The 17,919-nt window shown below is 36.7% G+C and overlaps 5 gene segments (V, D, J or C); 2 read left to right on the top strand and 3 right to left on the bottom strand.

Moving 5' to 3' along the window:
* Nucleotides 1–4,622: 4,622 nt before the first annotated feature.
* Nucleotides 4,623–5,294, bottom strand: LOC118565258. The segment is given in 2 exon segments: nucleotides 4,623–4,927; nucleotides 5,111–5,294. Coding segments are annotated over 2 exon segments (357 nt in total).
* Nucleotides 5,295–8,381: 3,087 nt separating this feature from the next.
* On the bottom strand, nucleotides 8,382–8,918 carry LOC118565448. The segment is given in 2 exon segments: nucleotides 8,382–8,734; nucleotides 8,832–8,918. Coding segments are annotated over 2 exon segments (402 nt in total).
* Nucleotides 8,919–9,084: 166 nt separating this feature from the next.
* On the top strand, nucleotides 9,085–11,834 carry LOC118565447. The segment is given in 3 exon segments: nucleotides 9,085–9,123; nucleotides 10,234–10,285; nucleotides 11,441–11,834. Coding segments are annotated over 3 exon segments (426 nt in total).
* Nucleotides 10,590–17,777, top strand: LOC118565508. The segment is given in 2 exon segments: nucleotides 10,590–10,654; nucleotides 17,306–17,777. A coding segment is annotated over 1 exon segment (261 nt).
* LOC118565490 lies at nucleotides 12,755–13,420 on the bottom strand. The segment is given in 2 exon segments: nucleotides 12,755–13,062; nucleotides 13,237–13,420. Coding segments are annotated over 2 exon segments (360 nt in total).
* Nucleotides 17,778–17,919: the final 142 nt, after the last annotated feature.

Genomic DNA, 17,919 nt, shown 5'->3' with positions numbered 1-17,919 from the left:
CTAAATTTTTTTAATTATTGACTACAAACATAAATTAATTAATAATAAAGTTTACTCAAAAAGAAAATGCTGACTGTTTATACCACTGAAGACAATAGCTGTGAAATACTTTCAAATAACATCTTGTTTTACTGCAGCCAAAGTGATTGATGAATCTCACTAATGAGAAATTTATTATATTCCACATAAACCAAGGATCATATTGAAAGATCTTTGGGCCATCTTTGTTCCCAGTTAACCCTGATCACATGCATTTGAATATTATTGTGGAAATAAATGCAGTAGTACACAATAAATTACAAAATTATTATAATAAGGTTAATTTATTTCAGTTAGTCTTTTCACTACATGAAATTCTTACAAACAGATGGGGTTTTCTAGCCTTTTTAATTTCTGGTAATTATGATGATTTTCCACTTACAGGTAATGACGACACTGTCTTTAAGATTATAATTTTACATCAGACCAGTAAAAATAGTAGAGAAAGTGAGATTAGATACCTGCTTAAAAATTGGATTTTCAAAAGGTATTTTCAATCTCATCAGTGAGCCTCATCAGATCACATATTTCAATTTATTAAATGTGTCTACATGCCCTGTATTCAAATTAATCTTTACTCATTTTATAGGAGCAATAGGCGAAGATTCACCACTAGGTGTGCTGTTGAGCACTGTCTGTAGACCAAAACAAGATGTGTGTAAAGCCACGACTCTCTCTACCTCCACAATCTAAGCAACAGAACAGTATGTCATTCAGAAATTATCTTTCTTGAATCAGACATTACTTTGGTAATTTATAGATTTAAAAACACAACATAGAATTGCTGCCATGCTGCTATAAACTGAAGTAAAATTTCAGTTAAAAATAAATTGTCATGGCTAATTTAAATAATCAAATCATTAGACAAAATAAATCAGTTTAAACAATCTTATTGATATGTCAGTAGTTCTGAAAGGCCTGAACAGCCACTGATCATCTTTGAACTCTTAACAGTTTTTTAAAGACTAGGCTTGAATTTTTTGACTGACTGTTAAACATTTGTTGACTGCAAGAAATTACCACATTGTAATTCCTTTAAAATCCTTCCCAACACATCATACTTTCTTAAGATTTAAATAATACAATCTAACAACAACTGTCACGAATTAGAAGGGAGATGAATACGGAATTCAACCAACACACTAGGAATGCTCTTTACGGAGATTTATTAGAGGGAAAGAAAACGGGCAAACAGACAGGATCCAAAAAAGGGGTAAGGCAGACATCCAGACGATACTTGACAGGCAAACAGAAACTGGGCAGAAAAATACAAAACGTGTTACAAAAACGGAATCAATACGCTGGGCGCTCTTACCAGGAAACCAGGGGATGCACGCATGGAATGAATTGACGACGACCCGACCACTAACTTCTTCTTCTTCTTCTTGATTTTATTGGCGGTTGGCAAACAACTTTCCGGTGTGCATTACCGCCACCAACTGGTGAGGAGTGTGGGTCAAAATGGCCATACTCCCAAAGATACTTATATTTATGTATCTATATCTATAATATTAAATTTACAAATACTAAATCCTCCTAATTATTCCTGTTATTATTAAATATTTAAATAAGTATTGATAACATTTATTTTTTGACTTTTTCTGCAGAATATCTATTATATCAAATTTAATTTTCTCCTTATTAAGATCTCTAACCAAAATCCTTCTTTCCTCTTCATATTTCTTACAATACATCACTACATGTTCTACTGTTTCATCTTGTTCACAATATTCACATTTGCCCGACATATGTTTCCCTATTTTGAATAGTGTTTTATTTAATCCTGTGTGTCCAAATCTAAGTCTTGAAATAACTGTTTCCTCTCTTCTGATTCCTTCTGCTATCCTCATTTCTCCGACTTTCCGTTGAATCCTATACAGCCATCTTCCTCTCCTTTCTTCTTCCCATTGTTTTTGCCACCTTTCCTTCATTCTTTGTTTAATGATACTTTTAATTTCTGTCTTACTTAAATTAATCATCATATCAATAGTTCTATTTTTTGATGCTTCCTTAGCAATCTTATCTGCGATTTCATTTCCATTAATCCCTATATGTGCTGGTACCCAAATAAATATAACACTAATACACATCATTTGAATTTGATATAGAATTTGCTGTATTTCAATTAATATATCTAATCTACTATCTGAAAAATGATTTTGTATACTAAGTAAAGCTGAACTTGAATCTGAACATATTATTGATCTTAGTGGTCTTACTTCCTCTATCCATTGTAATGCTAATAATATTGCTAATAATTCTCCTGTATATACTGATAATTCATTATTTATTCTCCTCTTTACTTTGATATTGAAATCTGGAACATAAAATGCTATGCCTAACCTATCATTCACATTTTTAGATGCATCTGTATATATTTGAATATAACCATAATAACTATTAACATATTCCTGTATGAGTTTATGATTAATATTGCCTTCTTTTTTCTTTTCCAACCATGACAAATCTACTGTTGTTTCAGGTATGAGCCAGGGAGGGATTACTGATAACGGTACAGTTGGACTACAATTAATTTTATCTAACTCAAGTTCTTCTACTTTTTTTCCCACTATCCATCCAAAACTTCCTGTTTGTCTCCTCTCCCTTTCCCAACACGGCTGCAATATTTCTTTTGTAGGATGATTTTGACCATGACCCTGTAAACTAATCCAATAATTTAGTAACAGTTGTGTTCTCCTGATTTCCAGTGGCATTTCCCCAGTTTCAACCTGCAACGCTACAATAGATGTTGTTTTAAATGCTCCTGTAATTAACCTTAACGCTTGTGTTTGTATACCCTCTAACTTTTTAAGTGATGTACTTGCTGCTGATCCATAAACCACACTACCATAGTCTATTGCTGATCTTATTAATCCTGTATATATAGCCTTTAAAGCAGTTCTGTCTGCTCCCCATTCATGACCAACTAAACATCTCATAATATTCAAAACTTTTTTGCACTTATCAATAATTTTTTGAATATGAAATGTCCATGTAATTCTATCATCAAACCATAAACCAAGAAATTTAAAATTTTTAACCCTTTCTATCTCTTGATTATATAATTTAACCTTCACCATACTATTGATTTTTTTTCCGAGTAAAAAACACAGTTTTCGATTTTTCCACTGAAAGTTTGAATCCCCATTTATATGACCAATCTTCTATCTTTTTAATAGCTTTTTGTACCGACCACTAACTAAGGAGGGAGTGAGGCTTAAATAGACGGATAAACAGGTGAGCGGAATTGAAAGTAATTAACCGAAGGCGGGAGCAATACAGAACTGACAGGACACTAGATCACAGAACTAAAATCAGAACTGTCATGGTTGAGTTTTGGTTTGGCTTTGTTTTTCTGTTATTTTCATTTTTTCATCTCTTTTGGGTTAGGTTTGACTTTATTTATTGTTTTCAGTCATCAGTTATTTTCTGTCAATTTTCACTTCACCTCCTCAGCAGTCAGTCACACCTGAGAATCATTTACCAGTCAATTAGCCAGACCCTTGTTCCACCTGTGTAGTGCTCTATTTAAACCTCCCTCTGTCTTCAGTTCAGCACTGGGCCGTCATCATTCCACACCTCTCCATGCCAGTCCCCATTTTGCCTTGGAAGCTTTGTTTTGCTCCTGTTGTTAAGGTTAGTCCTGCCAGTCACTCTAAAGACTGTTCGTTCACTGTTTGTTCCTGGAGAGGTTCTGCTCTGTGTCCTGGTGTCTCCAGAGAACTGCTAACTGGACTAGCCATCCTGGAAAGGCTCTGCTCTGTGCCCTGGTGTCTCTCAAGTTCTGCTAACCTGACTAGCCGCCCTGGAGAAGCTCAGCTCTGTGCCCTGGTGTCTCTCAAGTTCTGCTAACCTGACTAGCCGCCCTGGTGAAGCTCAGCTCTGTGCCCTGGTGTCTCCAATGAACTGCTAACCTGAGTGCTATGAGGCCTGCTAGCCGAGCAACACCTAGCAAGTGTGGACTCTCTGTCTCCGGGCCGTCAGCTCCTGCCATCATCTAGATCCCTGACTTTCCGCAGTCCTGAACCTCCGGTCTTCATCACTCATCACCCAGCATACTTCCTTCAAATAAAAACTCTTAAACTTTAGTCCCGTGTGCGCGTCCTGAGTTCATCGGTAAACAAAACCCTGACAAAAACTAATACAGGGACCAGAATAACTGATGAAGTAAAAAGGCTAAACTGGAATTCAAAACAGAAATAAACCCAGAGGCAGAAATAAGCTACTTAACCAAAACAATAAACATAGACCGGATAACCTAAAACAGTACAAAAGCTGAAGAAGCCAAAACCTGATAGCTGATCAAATAAATAAACATGAACCAAAACCCAAATTATGACAACAACTCAATATAGCAGATGGATAATTCAACAAAGGATTACATGACATTTTTTTTGATAAATAATAATTCAACTTTATTTTTTATTCTTACCTAAACAGAAAAAAACAAAATACATAATTAGTAATAAAAATATATTTGTAAACAAACATTTTGGGGAAGCTTTTAGTGTTTCAGTTTCAGAGCAGCTGTGGAGTTAGATCAGTTCCTCTCCAGCTGAGGGAGGTTTTTGTACGACGTTCTATCACTGTGTGAACGGATAGCTGCTACTATGCTGACAGTAATAAACTCCTGAATCTTCAGCCTGAAATCCACTGATGGTCAGAGTGTAGTCAGAATCAGATCTACTTCCACTGAAACGAGCTGGAACTCCAGACTGACGAGTTGTAGCTTCATAAATCAGGAATTTAGGAGCTTCTGATGGTTTCTGAAGGTACCAGTGGAGGTAGCTGGTAGAATAACTAGATTTACATCTGATGGAGACGGTCTGTCCTGAAGCAACAGACTGAGATCCAGGACTCTGAGTCAGGATGATGTCTGCTGAAGAACCTGGGAAATATGAAAAAAAAAAACAATTAAGACAAATTATGTTTGATTGTAAATTATTGATAATCTGTGAACAGATGAAAGAAAGCATCAGCATCTTGTTTCAGTATTTCTCCATGATGGCAGAATTCTAATTGTCCTGAAGCTGATTTCTTCCTAGAAGCAGTTCTGAGCAGAGAGTCTCACCGTGAAGCAGGAGCCCCAGGGTGGTCAGCAGTAGAGTCAGTAACATCATCATTGTGCTGCTGGTGTGTCAGTGGCTCTGAAAGGCCTGGACAGCCACTGATCAACACTGACCTCTTAACAGCTGGGAGCAGAGAGGCAGGACACATATGCAAACACACAGAGTCAGTCACATGGAGCTCAGCTAGCAGCAGCTTTCCTCCTCATTTCAGTCTAATGAGAAAGCCTAAAAAAAATATTTAGAAAAAGTTGTATTTGAAAAAAAAAAATCCTTTATTAACTAAAACTGAAGCAAATCTATAGCTTTTATATTTCTTATATCAATTGGTGTTTATGTATCATGTCTTTAGTTATTTATTCTTTAATATGTGTTTAGTTTGTACCTTGTTTATATTAGTTTGTTCTTCTTCTTGTGGTTTTATGGCCGTTGGCAAACAACTTCAAGATGCATTACAGTCACCTTCTACACCGGAGTATCGATCACAGCTGTCTCTCACAACTGTATTCTATCCAATGTGCCTGTTCTTTTTAAAAATCTAAAAAATATCATCAAAATCTATGTCCCCACATGAATTTACAGTAATTCATTTATTAATAATTTGTTTTATTTTCATGCAGAAGATTCCTGACTTAAACGTCTCGCTCAGGTAAATATTTATGGCACTCCAAGAAAATATGTTCTACAGTTTTCAGCTTCCAACAATACACACTAAAACCTGCATGAAGCCTGTTGGTTACTGTAAAGTGTGGCATTTAGTCCTGTGTCACCAAATATCATCGTTGATAGAATATTCTCTTCTTTCTCTATTTTGTTACATGTCCTGAATTCACCCACGTTCTATTGGATACTGTAAAAAAGATCTAGCCTTATCTTATTTGTCCCACTGCTCTTGCTATTTCTTCTTAACATAGACCCTAATTTTATTCTTAATCTCATGTTTTCTTATTTTCATATTCAAGTCTCCAATACTGCACTTTTTGCAAACCTGTCAGCCAACTCATTCCCCACATTAGCCTGATTTCTGTTGTGTTATTTTTAATCCTGAAAACTGACTGAATTATATCTGCAGCAATATATTGTCTTTAATCTGAATGCGTTTGTTGAATACTTGTTAGTGTGCTACTTGAATCTGAGCAAACTATGACCTCCTTTTCTCTAACTTCCTCAACCCATCCTAATGCCGTCAGAATTGTCGTTAGTTCTCCTGTGAACATTGTTCATTTATGTGACATTCTTTTATGCAAACATCCAAATCTAGAAAACAAAAGATACGCCTTATTTATTGTTTATCACTTTAGAAGCATCAGTAAAGATTTAAATGTATCCTGAATATTTATTTTCTGTATTTGTCCACCTCTTTACATCCTATCTCAGAGTTAGCCATTCCTTTATTAGTAATTTTATTCTGAATTACCCATCCAAAACAATTGATTTACTTTTTTTTTTGTTCTTCTTGACAATGTCTGAGGACACTGTGTGGACGATGGTTTTGGGTATGACCTTTAAGATTTGCCAAGTCAGTTGTTGCTAGTTGTGATCTTCTAAGGTCTAGCGGCATTTCATCCATCTCAACCTTCACCGCAGAAACTAGAGTTGCTTTCATAGCTCCACAACAAAGTCTCAAAGCCTGATATTAAATAATATCTAGTTTTCTTGATAAAGTTTTTAAAGCTGAATTTTATATGATGCATCTATAAGAAGGAACTGATCATATTAGTCCAATGTACACAGTTTTTAAGGCTTTTCAACAGAACCCTATTCTCTGCCACTCAAGCTTCTCAATTTATATTTAGAATTCTTTTACACTCTTCCGCTATTTGGTCTACATTTATTTTCCATGTAAGCTTTTTATCAAACCAGATCCCCAACTATTTAAATTGATGTGCTCTTTCTATATCATTCCCATATAACTGTTTCTTTTAGATTTCTGTGTTTCCTCCCTGTCTATCATTCTCCCCCTCCCTCAGCTTTTTAATTGCCTTCATCTTCCTCACCTGAGTGATCATTATCAGCTGATTTCCTCCACCTGGTCCTCGTGCCTTCTCTCTCCCTCTCCTCCCTGTATTTACACAGTTTGGTTTAATGTTCTTATCAGTGGTTCCTCCTATTCGATCCCTCTGGTTGTTTCCCTATCCGTTCATGCTTAATTTTTGTTTTTCTACATGTCATTTTCACTCTGAGTCCAGCTCTCCAAAATGAAATATTCACTTCATCTCTGTTACGGTCTGTTTCTGGGTGCTCACTCTAGACGGTCATGACAGTACTTTTATACCTTATCATGGTTCACACAGCAAGATTCTAAAATTGGGGATTTTTGTAACCTGATGACACACACGATGTAAAAATAATCTTTTGACCAGATCATCTTGTCTTTCCTAATAAATCTCTTAAAAAAATGGTTTTGTTCATCTGCCATGAGTATTGACCTGGTTATAAAAGAATCCAAGAGCAGGTCTTAAAATGATTTGGATATTAATTATAATATCAGAAAACTGTATAATTCATTAACTGTGGGCTAAAACAAAATAAGCTGCTAGACTTCATATGGATGTTAGAAGAATTATAGCAGGTTATCTTATATCAACATTTTGTAATCTTTGGTTTTAATTTTTCTTTTATCAGCTATATATTTGGAATAAAACATATCAGATTTTTAAAAATGACTAAAAACCTCTATAAAATTAGTTTTATCAGCCTTTTTTAATCATCAGTGCTTATGTTCTCTTCAGGGTTAATTTTAAATGTCCATTCCTACCACATGATTACCAAAACATTAAAGAAACTCCCAGACCTTAGCAAGACATTAGATATCAGTTGGGCTAGAACTAATTTTACCCCCCCCCCCCCCCCCCCCCGTGACCCCATGAGGGACTAAGCAGCTAAGAAAATGGATGGATGGATGGATAGAACTAATTTTCTCATTTAAATGTATATTTATTGGGTTTGAAAGGTGGAACAAAAGGATTAAACAAGCTTTACTGCTGGTGTTGTTTTGTTTTTTTGTCCTCACGATTTACATAAAAAGAGTTGACTGAAAAATATATTCCAATATTTTCTTAAAGTTAGAGCTTCCTCAACTATCTAAAGATTTAAAGGACCACACCTTTTTTTCTTATAGTTTTAATGTTAATTACGCTTGATAAATTTAAATGCTGTGTGTTTTTAATGTGTGTGTTCAGTGAACTGTATCAGTGTCTGTTGCAGATTCCAGCTGCAGGACAAAGTTCAGTTTCTGTTCAGTCAGACTGAGGGAGGTTTTTGTACGATGATTTTTCACTGTGTGAACAACCACTGACTGTTGATGTTATGATAACTCTGACAGTAATAAACTCCAGCATCTTCAGCCTGGACTCCACTGATGGTCAGAGTGAAGTCTAATCCATTCCCTGCTCCACTTCCACTGAATCTGGAGGAGATTCCTGACCATCTGGATGATGTTAGGTAGATCAGAGCTTTAGGAGCTTCTCCAGGTTTCTGATGATACCAGGCCAGGCAGAGCTGCGACCGAGTGCCACATTGAGATGCTGAAAGCGCCTGACTGGCCTTACAGTCAATAGTAACAGTCTGACTGAGCTGCACTGATTTGGCTGCTGGTTGAGTCACAACAACATTTTGTCCCTCAGACCCTGAGGAGAGAGAAGAAACACTGGACATGAGATGGTGAGGAGAAACTCAGCTACACTCCAGATGATTTTCACCTGACAGAAAAATGATTTTCCTCACCCTGAGTGAAGCAGAGGAGAGTCCAGATGAGGACGCAGATCAAAGTCATGTTTTTGATGAGGAGGATTTCTGTGTCTTCTGTTGTGATGAAGGACAGCTGTCAGTCCTCCAGTGTTCAACTCTCAGGACTATAAACTCTCCCAGAGCACTGGAGCATGGTGCTGCTGATGCAAAGTGCCTCTCTATGGAAATGCTCTGACTGACTCCAGCAGGAACTGGGATCAGGGTGATGATGATGATGATGATGATGATGATGATGATGATGAGGAGGAGGAGGTTCATGCAGGAATGGGTTGGAAATGTTTAGAATGTGATTTTGAATCTGTTAGTTTTTGCTGTTTTGGACATATTGCTTATAGAATTTTAAACACAAACATTTGAAAAAGAGTAATTAGACACATTTTAATTTGATAAATATCTTTTCAGATCTGAGAAGTTCTAACTTATTCATGATTAATGATGTTTTTAAAAATGCTAAATTCAGTTTAGAAAAATAATGTCAGCTGAATTTTAGAGAAATTTATCCCCCGGTTGTCATAATTTTTTTATGATTACTAGATATGTCACATTTATTGATTTTAGGTACAGAAATTTCAACTGTAGGCTTTAAAATAATGACTGCAAAAGATGCAATAACTGAATTTAAACTGAATTTTTTTTTATAACATTTCATACAAATATGGTTTTGGAAGATCTTGTGCTCTAAGTCATGTTCAGTTAAATCTGATTATGTTGTGGATGTGTGTGTTTATTTCTACTTTTCCAATTTTACTAGTAAAGTGAGGACTTTGATGAACATAATATCTTTTAATCACTGAGTCATATTTCTGAACAATTATGTCACTACGATGAAGTCAACATTTAGAATGTGTTTAAAGTGATATTTATCAGACTGAAAGCTTTAGCTCAGCTCTGAATCCTGGATGTCACCAAAGTTCATTAATGATGTTCACCTGTCTCCTCCCTCAGTGGGTCCAGTCCTCCCACCCCTGATGCTGCTGCCCCCCTCCTTTGAGGAGCTGCAGGATGGGAAGGCCACGCTCCTCTGTCTGGACTTGGATCTGATGATTTGATACAATAATCTTTCAGTGAAAAAATGATGTGTTGATAAGGAATATGTCTCTTCCATGTTACTTTTTTATTTGTCCTTTTCTCTCCTGAAGAAACATATTCCCCAAAAATGAGGCTTTCATTTTAAAGTTCTTGTCCCTTTTGATGAAACATGTGTATACATACTGTATTTTCAAAGTCTATAACAAAATTATGAAAAAAATCTGATTGTTAAAAACTATCAGCCATCTGTGTTTTCCAGGCAGAAACTGTTCATGTAGAGTTTGTTGTGTTCAGAGTCAGAGAGCCGTGTCTCTAACAGTCAGAGGTTTTTGTACGACGGCTCCATCAGTTTGTATCACTGTGGTACACGTTTGGTGGAGGAACCAGACTGGAGCTTGGAAGTAAGTTGAATATTTGACATATTTCATGACTACATGAGTTTGCTTATTCAGAATAGTTTTTAGTCTCTCAACTTAGGAGATTTTGAGCTGTAAAAAACGTTTTAAGCTTTTATTATTTTATTTGAGTAAACAACAAAATTTCCAGTTCTTGCCAGAAATATAAAGTACCAGAAATAACATCTTACAATTCAGTCAGGTTAAAATGGGTAAAAATACAACAGGACTTGTTTAGTGTTTTCAGCCAGAATCAGTTTGTTGTGTTCAGAGTCAGAGAGCCGTGTCTCTAACAGTCAGAGGTTTTTGTACGACTCCATCAGTTTATATCACTGTGGAGGATTTTTGGTGGAGGAACCAGACTGGATGTTGGAAGTAAGTTTCTGAGTATCTGTCACAATTTAACATCTTTGTGAAATAAATGATAACATAGATATTGTTGGGATACAGAGAAATATTTATTTAGATTTTTTCCAACTGTCCATAAGTACTTGTTTACTTAATTTTTTTATGAATTTATTTAATTTCAAAATCACTAAAATATTTTTGAAACCTTTTTCTCTTAAAACTGCTGTTTGTGTTTTAAGCTTTGGACAATGAGGCTGAAAAGACACCTCAGTTAATCAATGATGGTGGACAAAGAAAAAAGTTTGGTTTTGCAATCTAACTACAGGTTTATATTTCTGATTATTTTTGTGATGTCAAATTTAAATGATGCTCATGTGTATCTGATTATTTACTTTTACTATAAGGGTCAGATTAACCTTGTTATTTCCTCCTTGTTGCAAAGTGTAAAATAAGTTAGAGACTGTCTGGCATGAAGGGCAAGAAATTATGTTTTGTTTCATTTTTAAGTAACTTAGTATTTCAGTTCAAATTAAGATCATTTCTGGTCAAGGAAGATTTACATCTCAGTTCATATTTTTCTTTATAATCCATTTTAAGAAGTTTCAGGATGCCTGACGAGTCTGTGCTGATATGCATGAGAGGTTCCTTCAAGGGAAGTGAAACAATGTGCCAGGAAGTGACTGGTGGAGCAGATAAAGATGTTTACTGTATATATAAAATAGTAATTTCTAACACAGTAAAGCTGCTCCCATATCTGCTCTTTGATTACCAGGTGTGTGGTTCCTGTCCTCTAACCTGATTGGTGTCTCCTAGGTGAACGCCGTCCCACCCTGACAGTGCTGCCCCCCTCCAGTGAGGAGCTGCAGCAGGGGAAGGCCACCCTCATGTGTCTGGCCAACAAGGGCTTCCCCTCAGACTGGAGTCTGTCCTGGAAGGTGGACGACAGCAGCAGCAGCAGCAGCAGCAGCTGGGAGCAGAGCAGGAGCCCCGGGGTGCTGCAGAAGGACGGCCTCTACAGCTGGAGCAGCACCCTGAGGCTCCCTGCAGACCAGTGGAGGAAGGTGGGCTCTGTGACCTGTGAGGCCACCCAGGGCTCCCAGACTGCAGTCACACAGACGCTGAGGAGAGACCAGTGTTCCCAGTCCTGACCGCACTCTCTGAGACACTGATATTGGCTTTAATCTGTGACTTCTCTCACTTTTTCTCTCCTGATTATTCTCTAGTTTCACTCAGTCATCTTTGATTTGTCATGTTGGTCACTAATCATCAATAAAGATTTACTCATCAACTCCTGGTCTCCACCTACTTTGTTAATGAGTTTAAAAGTTAATTTGAAGCCACTGATTTCTTTCCATGTAAAAAATCTGTCCAAAGGCAATGGTTTACCATTTGTTTTGATTTATGTAAAATATGTACGCAATTTATAAACATTTACCACATTTTTTTAAATGAAACATAAAACCATGTTTTAAGTTATATATTTAAAAAACATGACATTAAAATTGCTGAGTGTTTGCTCTCAATAGAACTAAGAGTTCATTTAATAAGAAATTATCAGGTTCAACTTGTATAATTAAATAATTTGATAAAACGTATATATTTTAATAATCTTATTGATGTCAGTGGCTCTGAAAGGCCTGAACAGCCACTGATCAACTCTGACCTCTTAACAGCATTTTAAAGAGCGGGTTTATTTTTTATGAACTAGAGCTGAAGTTATTCATTGATTCACTGTTAAACTTTACTAGAATAAGTTCACATTATTATATAAGTATCGTTTAACTTTGTTATTTTTTATCATCTTTCCAAGCTCACAACTTTCTCATGCTGACTTAAGAAAGATCTTAAAAAACTACTCAGTGAATAGAAAATGGATGAATGAATGAATAAATGTATTAAAATTAGTATTTGATGATTAAAAGTTTAACAACTGTGAAAACTTTAATTTCTAATTTGTCTTTTTAATCAGACAGGGAATAAAATTAAAAACTACTTAGTGACAAAAAAATATATCCGAGTAAAGAAATAAACACATTTTGGGGAAACGTTTAGTGTTTCAGTTTCAGAGCAGCTGTGGAGTCAGATCAGTTCCTCTCCAGCTGAGGGAGGTTTTTGTACGACGTTCTATCACTGTGTGAACGGTGAGCTCCAACTCTGCTGACAGTAATAAACTCCTGAATCTTCAGCCTGAACTCCACTGATGGTCAGAGTGTAGTCAGAACCAGATCCACTTCCACTGAAACGAGCTGGAACTCCAGACTGACGAGTTGTAGCTAAATAAATCAAGAGTTTAGGAGCTTCTGATGGTTTCTGAAGGTACCAGTGAAGGTTGCCACCTACATCCGTGCTGGTCTTACATTTTATTGAGACCGTTTGTCCTGAAGCAACAGACTGAGATCCAGGACTCTGAGTCAGGATGATGTCTCCTGATGAACCTGGAAAACATGAAAAACAGCAATTGAGACAAATTGACTGTAAATTATTGATAATCTGTTAACAGATGAAAGAAATCATCAGCATCCTGTTTCAGTATTTCTCCATGATGGCAGAAGTCTAATTGTCCTGAAGCTGATTTCTTCCTAGAAGCAGTTCTGAGCAGAGAGTCTCACCGTGAAGCAGGAGCCCCAGGGTGGTCAGCAGTAGAGTCAGTAACATCATCATTGTGCTGCTGGTGTGTCAGTGGCTCTGAAAGGCCTGGACAGCCACTGATCAACACTGACCTCTTAACAGCTGGGAGCAGAGAGGCAGGACACATATGCAAACACACAGAGTCAGTCACATGGAGCTCAGCTAGCAGCAGCTTTCCTCCTCGAACAGACCAGTTTAAGGAGAAAGTCTAAAAGAGGAACTTTTAAAAAGTTCTTGATTATCTTAAATTAAACTGGAAGATTTCTGTAGCTTTAGTACTTTTAGGTCTTTAAAACGTTTTAATATGAAGAACAACTGAAAATAAACGTTTCCCGTTTCTCTTTTTACTCGGATCCTTGAAACAAAATTTTACTTAAATGTATATTGTGAATGACGGTAAAGTCTGTATAACTGATGCTGAGGAGGTTTTATTTATGAATAAATCTGTTTTTGCAGGAATAGAGAGTGAATGTTTCAAATGTGTTTTCGGGACTTCTTTGGTACTTTGGTTGTTTTTTGTTGTTCTGGACTTTTTGCTTCTGAACATTTATCAGCAAGCACAGATTTCTAATGTAATGTAGTAATCACTAAAAACACAATTTTGTCATGACTATGTATTCTTAAATCCTTAAGTTTAGAAAAGTAATCCAAGACAGTTAATTTTCTTAAAATATGACAGTTTTTGTTACACTGTTAAATTTGTATCAAATTGGTAAACTTTAGAACAGATATTAACTACATTTTTTTAATTATTGACTACAAACATAAATTAATTAATAATAAAGTTTACTCAAAAAGAAAATGCTGACTGTTTATACCACTGAAGACAATAGCTGTGAAATATTTTTAAATAACATCTTGTTTTACTACAACCAAAGTGATTGATGAATCCCACTACTGAGAAATTTATTATATTCCACATAAACCAAGGATCATATTGAAAGATCTTTGGGCCATCTTTGTTCCCAGTTAACCCTGATCACACGCATTTAAATATTATTCTGGAAATAAATGCAGTAGTACACAATAAATTACAAAATTATTATTATAAGGTTCATTTATTTCAGTTAGTCTATTCACTACATGAAATTCTTATAAACAGAAGGGGTTTTCTAGCCTTTTTAATTTCTGGTAATTATGATGATTTTCCACTTACAGGTAATGACGACACTGTCTTTAAGATTATAATTTTACGTCAGACTAGTAAAAATAGTAGAGAAAGTGAGATTTGATACCTGCTTAAAAATTTGATTTTCAAAAGGTATTTTCAGTCTCATCAATGAGACTCATCAGATCACATATTTCAATTTATTAAATATGTCTACATGCCCTGTATTCAAATTAATCTCTACTCATTTTATAGGAGCAATAATCAAAGTTTCACCACTAGGTGTGCTGTTGAGCACTGTCTGTAGACCAAAGCAAGATGTGTGTAAAGCCACGACTCTCTCTACCTCCACAACCTAAGCAACAGAACAGTTAGTTTCAATTTTACATATTTTGTCAATAAAAAAATACCTTGAATGTATGCGAGGATCACGGCGAGCAGCTCACAAGCCTGCAGGGCTGCATTCAACAATGCTATCTGTGTTAGCATGGCTACCGGCTACTCGCCTCACAACAGTAATGCCTGGTCCATCGCTGGTGAAACTAGAACAATTAACCCAAATCCTGCAATTGTAGCCTTCCATTAAATCGATTCAACATGGCCATACAAGTCTGACAAGACTGTAACACCAGCAAAAACCAACATTTGACTTCATGCTGTTACTCACCTGTTTAACAACACTTTATTTACAAAAAAAATCTAATCATAGGAAAGCAATTTATTTAAAAACAAGCATCATTTAGTTAAAAATACCTAAATGCGGAGGTCCTTATATTGCAACTCTCCCTTGTCCGACACATGAGATAAAATCATGTTAAAACCCAACAACTGCATAAAATCCTCCTTGTTCTGTGTTTCTCTGTGGAGAAACTCCAGCCTGATCCTGGCTTTAACGTTGCTCCTCCACAGAGCCACAGCACCAAGGTGAAATCCGTCCTGCAACCTGTATCTGTTCGGAGGAGAAAAGCTAAACTGGAGCTTCTTCTGCTCTCAAACATCTCCACCTTGGAAGCGTGAGGCCAATGTTAATGCTGTTTTGTCTCTTTCCTTATCTGACAGCTTCTTTGCCAAAGAACGTTGTCTTTTTTAGTAATAACTAGTGCTGATCTTCTTCAGGTGAACGTGGCAGTAGCGTTTTAAGGTAAGGGAAGGGCTAAGTCCTGAGTGGCAGCTCTTCTATGCTGGTACATGCATGTGTGGCCGGCCCAGCCATGTAAACAAGGGACTGGAGAACAACACAGAGATGATGTGTCACGTCACATCATGATCCATCTAGAAAGACACCTTTAGTTCTTCACAAAACTATTTTGAGTTCTTTCTATCTAAAATAATGTAATTTTGCTTATTGCTTGTTTAAAGTTCCCACTGATATCCGACAAAAATTAAGTGTGGATAGTAAAATAATGAAAAAATATATTTTATAATTATTCCATTAGTTTGCTTTCGTGCACACATGCATCAGTGTGGAGCTAGTTTCTTGAGTGTGTTTAAAGTGATATTTATCAGACTGAAAGCTTTAGCTCAGCTCTGAATCCTGGATGTCACCAAAGTTCATTAATGATGCTCACCTGTCTCCTCCCTCAGTGGGTCCAGTCCTCCCACCCCTGATGCTGCTGCCCCCCTCCTTTGAGGAGCTGCAGGATGGGAAGGCCACGCTCCTCTGTCTGGCCTTGGATCTGATTATTTGTTCACACATTTGTTAAATAAATTGATTATGTATTGCTAAGGAATATGTTGTCTCTATGGCTGTTTTCTTTTGTACATTCTAAAAAATGTACCTTTTTATTTTAAGTTCCTTTTATACTGATCACTTTTTAGGAAAAACAAGGTTTTAACTGTTTAAATAGTAGAAACAGAATGAGATAGTCTTCATGTCAGGAAAAAAATATAATCAATGAAAATGTGTCCACCAGCTGAGGTGTGCAGACAAACTTCATCTAGAGTTTGTTGTGTTCAGAGTCAGAGAGCCGTGTCTCTAAGAGTCAGAGGTTTTTGTACGACGGCTCCATCAGTTTGTATCACTGTGGTACACGTTTGGTGGAGGAACCAGACTGGAGTTTGGAAGTAAGTCACAGTAAAAGCTTTTATTCAGTAATAATTGACTATATCTCACTTTGATAAAGGGTGAGACTAAATTGTGATAATTTTGGTGGATAATCTGAGGCTGACGGTTTAGTTTAGTCTAAAAATGTATGAAAACTGTGTCTTTCTGCAGTCAACGGTTTCTGTACAGCAGCTCTATCAGTTTGTATGTCTGTGGAGGACTTTGGGTCGTGGAATCAGCCTCTGTGAATGTTTGGATGTTTTTAATTATAGCTGTGTGCCCTGTTTAAAGTGGAAACTATATTTTTGTTTTCGTTATTTTCTTATACTGTGTTTTAAATACGACCAATAAAACAGGGGTTAAAGTTTAAAGCAACACTGGAAGTAAAATGTCAACAATTTGAAGAGTAATCGTTATGACAATAAGGATCAGTCGTCCAAGAATAAACCTTTTGTTACTGAGTTATTTGAAGCATAATCTCAAAGTACTGATAACAGACATGAGAAAACTTCTGATATTGATCAGAGCTTCTGAACAGTTTAAATTTCTAAGATGTTTTACTAAGTGATAAACAGAACTGTATACAAATATTTATTCCATTTTTAAAGAAAATGAAAACCGAAGTTATTTTGAATATAAGGTAAAAACGCAATATACTGGTTGTGAGTCAGTACTGATACATTTTAGTTCAAACTGTATTCTGAGCCATCCTGAGCTGATATGCATGAACAATTTTGAAAGGGAAGTGAAACATAGCGTGAGCTGAGTGGCTGTTAGAGCAGAAAGACATCTGTCAGAAACTTCTTTATGGAGAAAATCAACTCTAACAGGACAAGAGTTGAAAATGAATGTTGTTAGATTCTAGTTCCTGTCCTCTAACCTGATTGGTGTCTCCTAGGTGATGCCCGTCCCACCCTGACGGTGCTGCCCCCCTCCAGTGAGGAGCTGCAGCAGGGGAAGGCCACCCTCATGTGTCTGGCCAACAAGGGCTTCCCCTCAGACTGGAGTCTGTCCTGGAAGGTGGACGACAGCAGCAGCAGCAGCAGCAGCTGGGAGCAGAGCAGGAGCCCCGGGGTGCTGCAGAAGGACGGCCTCTACAGCTGGAGCAGCACCCTGAGGCTCCCTGCAGACCAGTGGAGGAAGGTGGGCTCTGTGACCTGTGAGGCCACCCAGGGCTCCCAGACTGCAGTCACACAGACGCTGAGGAGAGACCAGTGTTCCCAGTCCTGACCGCACTCTCTGAGACACTGATATTGGCTTTAATCTGTGACTGCTCTCACTTTTTCTCTCCTGATTATTCTCTAGTTTCACTCAGTCATCTTTGCTTTGTCGTGTTGGTCACTATTCAATAATAAAGATTTACTCATCAACTCCTGGTCTCCATCTACTTTATTAAAGAGCTTAAAAGTTTGTTTGAAGTCACTGATTTTAATTTTCATGTCATAAATCATTATTTTATTATCCATCCAGAGACTAGGATTGACGTTTTTATTGTAAAATATTTATGTTATT

Source organism: Fundulus heteroclitus, chromosome 13 (genome assembly GCF_011125445.2).
Source record: "Fundulus heteroclitus isolate FHET01 chromosome 13, MU-UCD_Fhet_4.1, whole genome shotgun sequence".
NCBI classification, from domain to species: Eukaryota; Metazoa; Chordata; class Actinopteri; order Cyprinodontiformes; family Fundulidae; genus Fundulus; species Fundulus heteroclitus.
The sequence above is the reverse complement of the archived record's forward strand: the minus strand, read 5'-3'. Positions and strand labels throughout refer to the sequence as shown.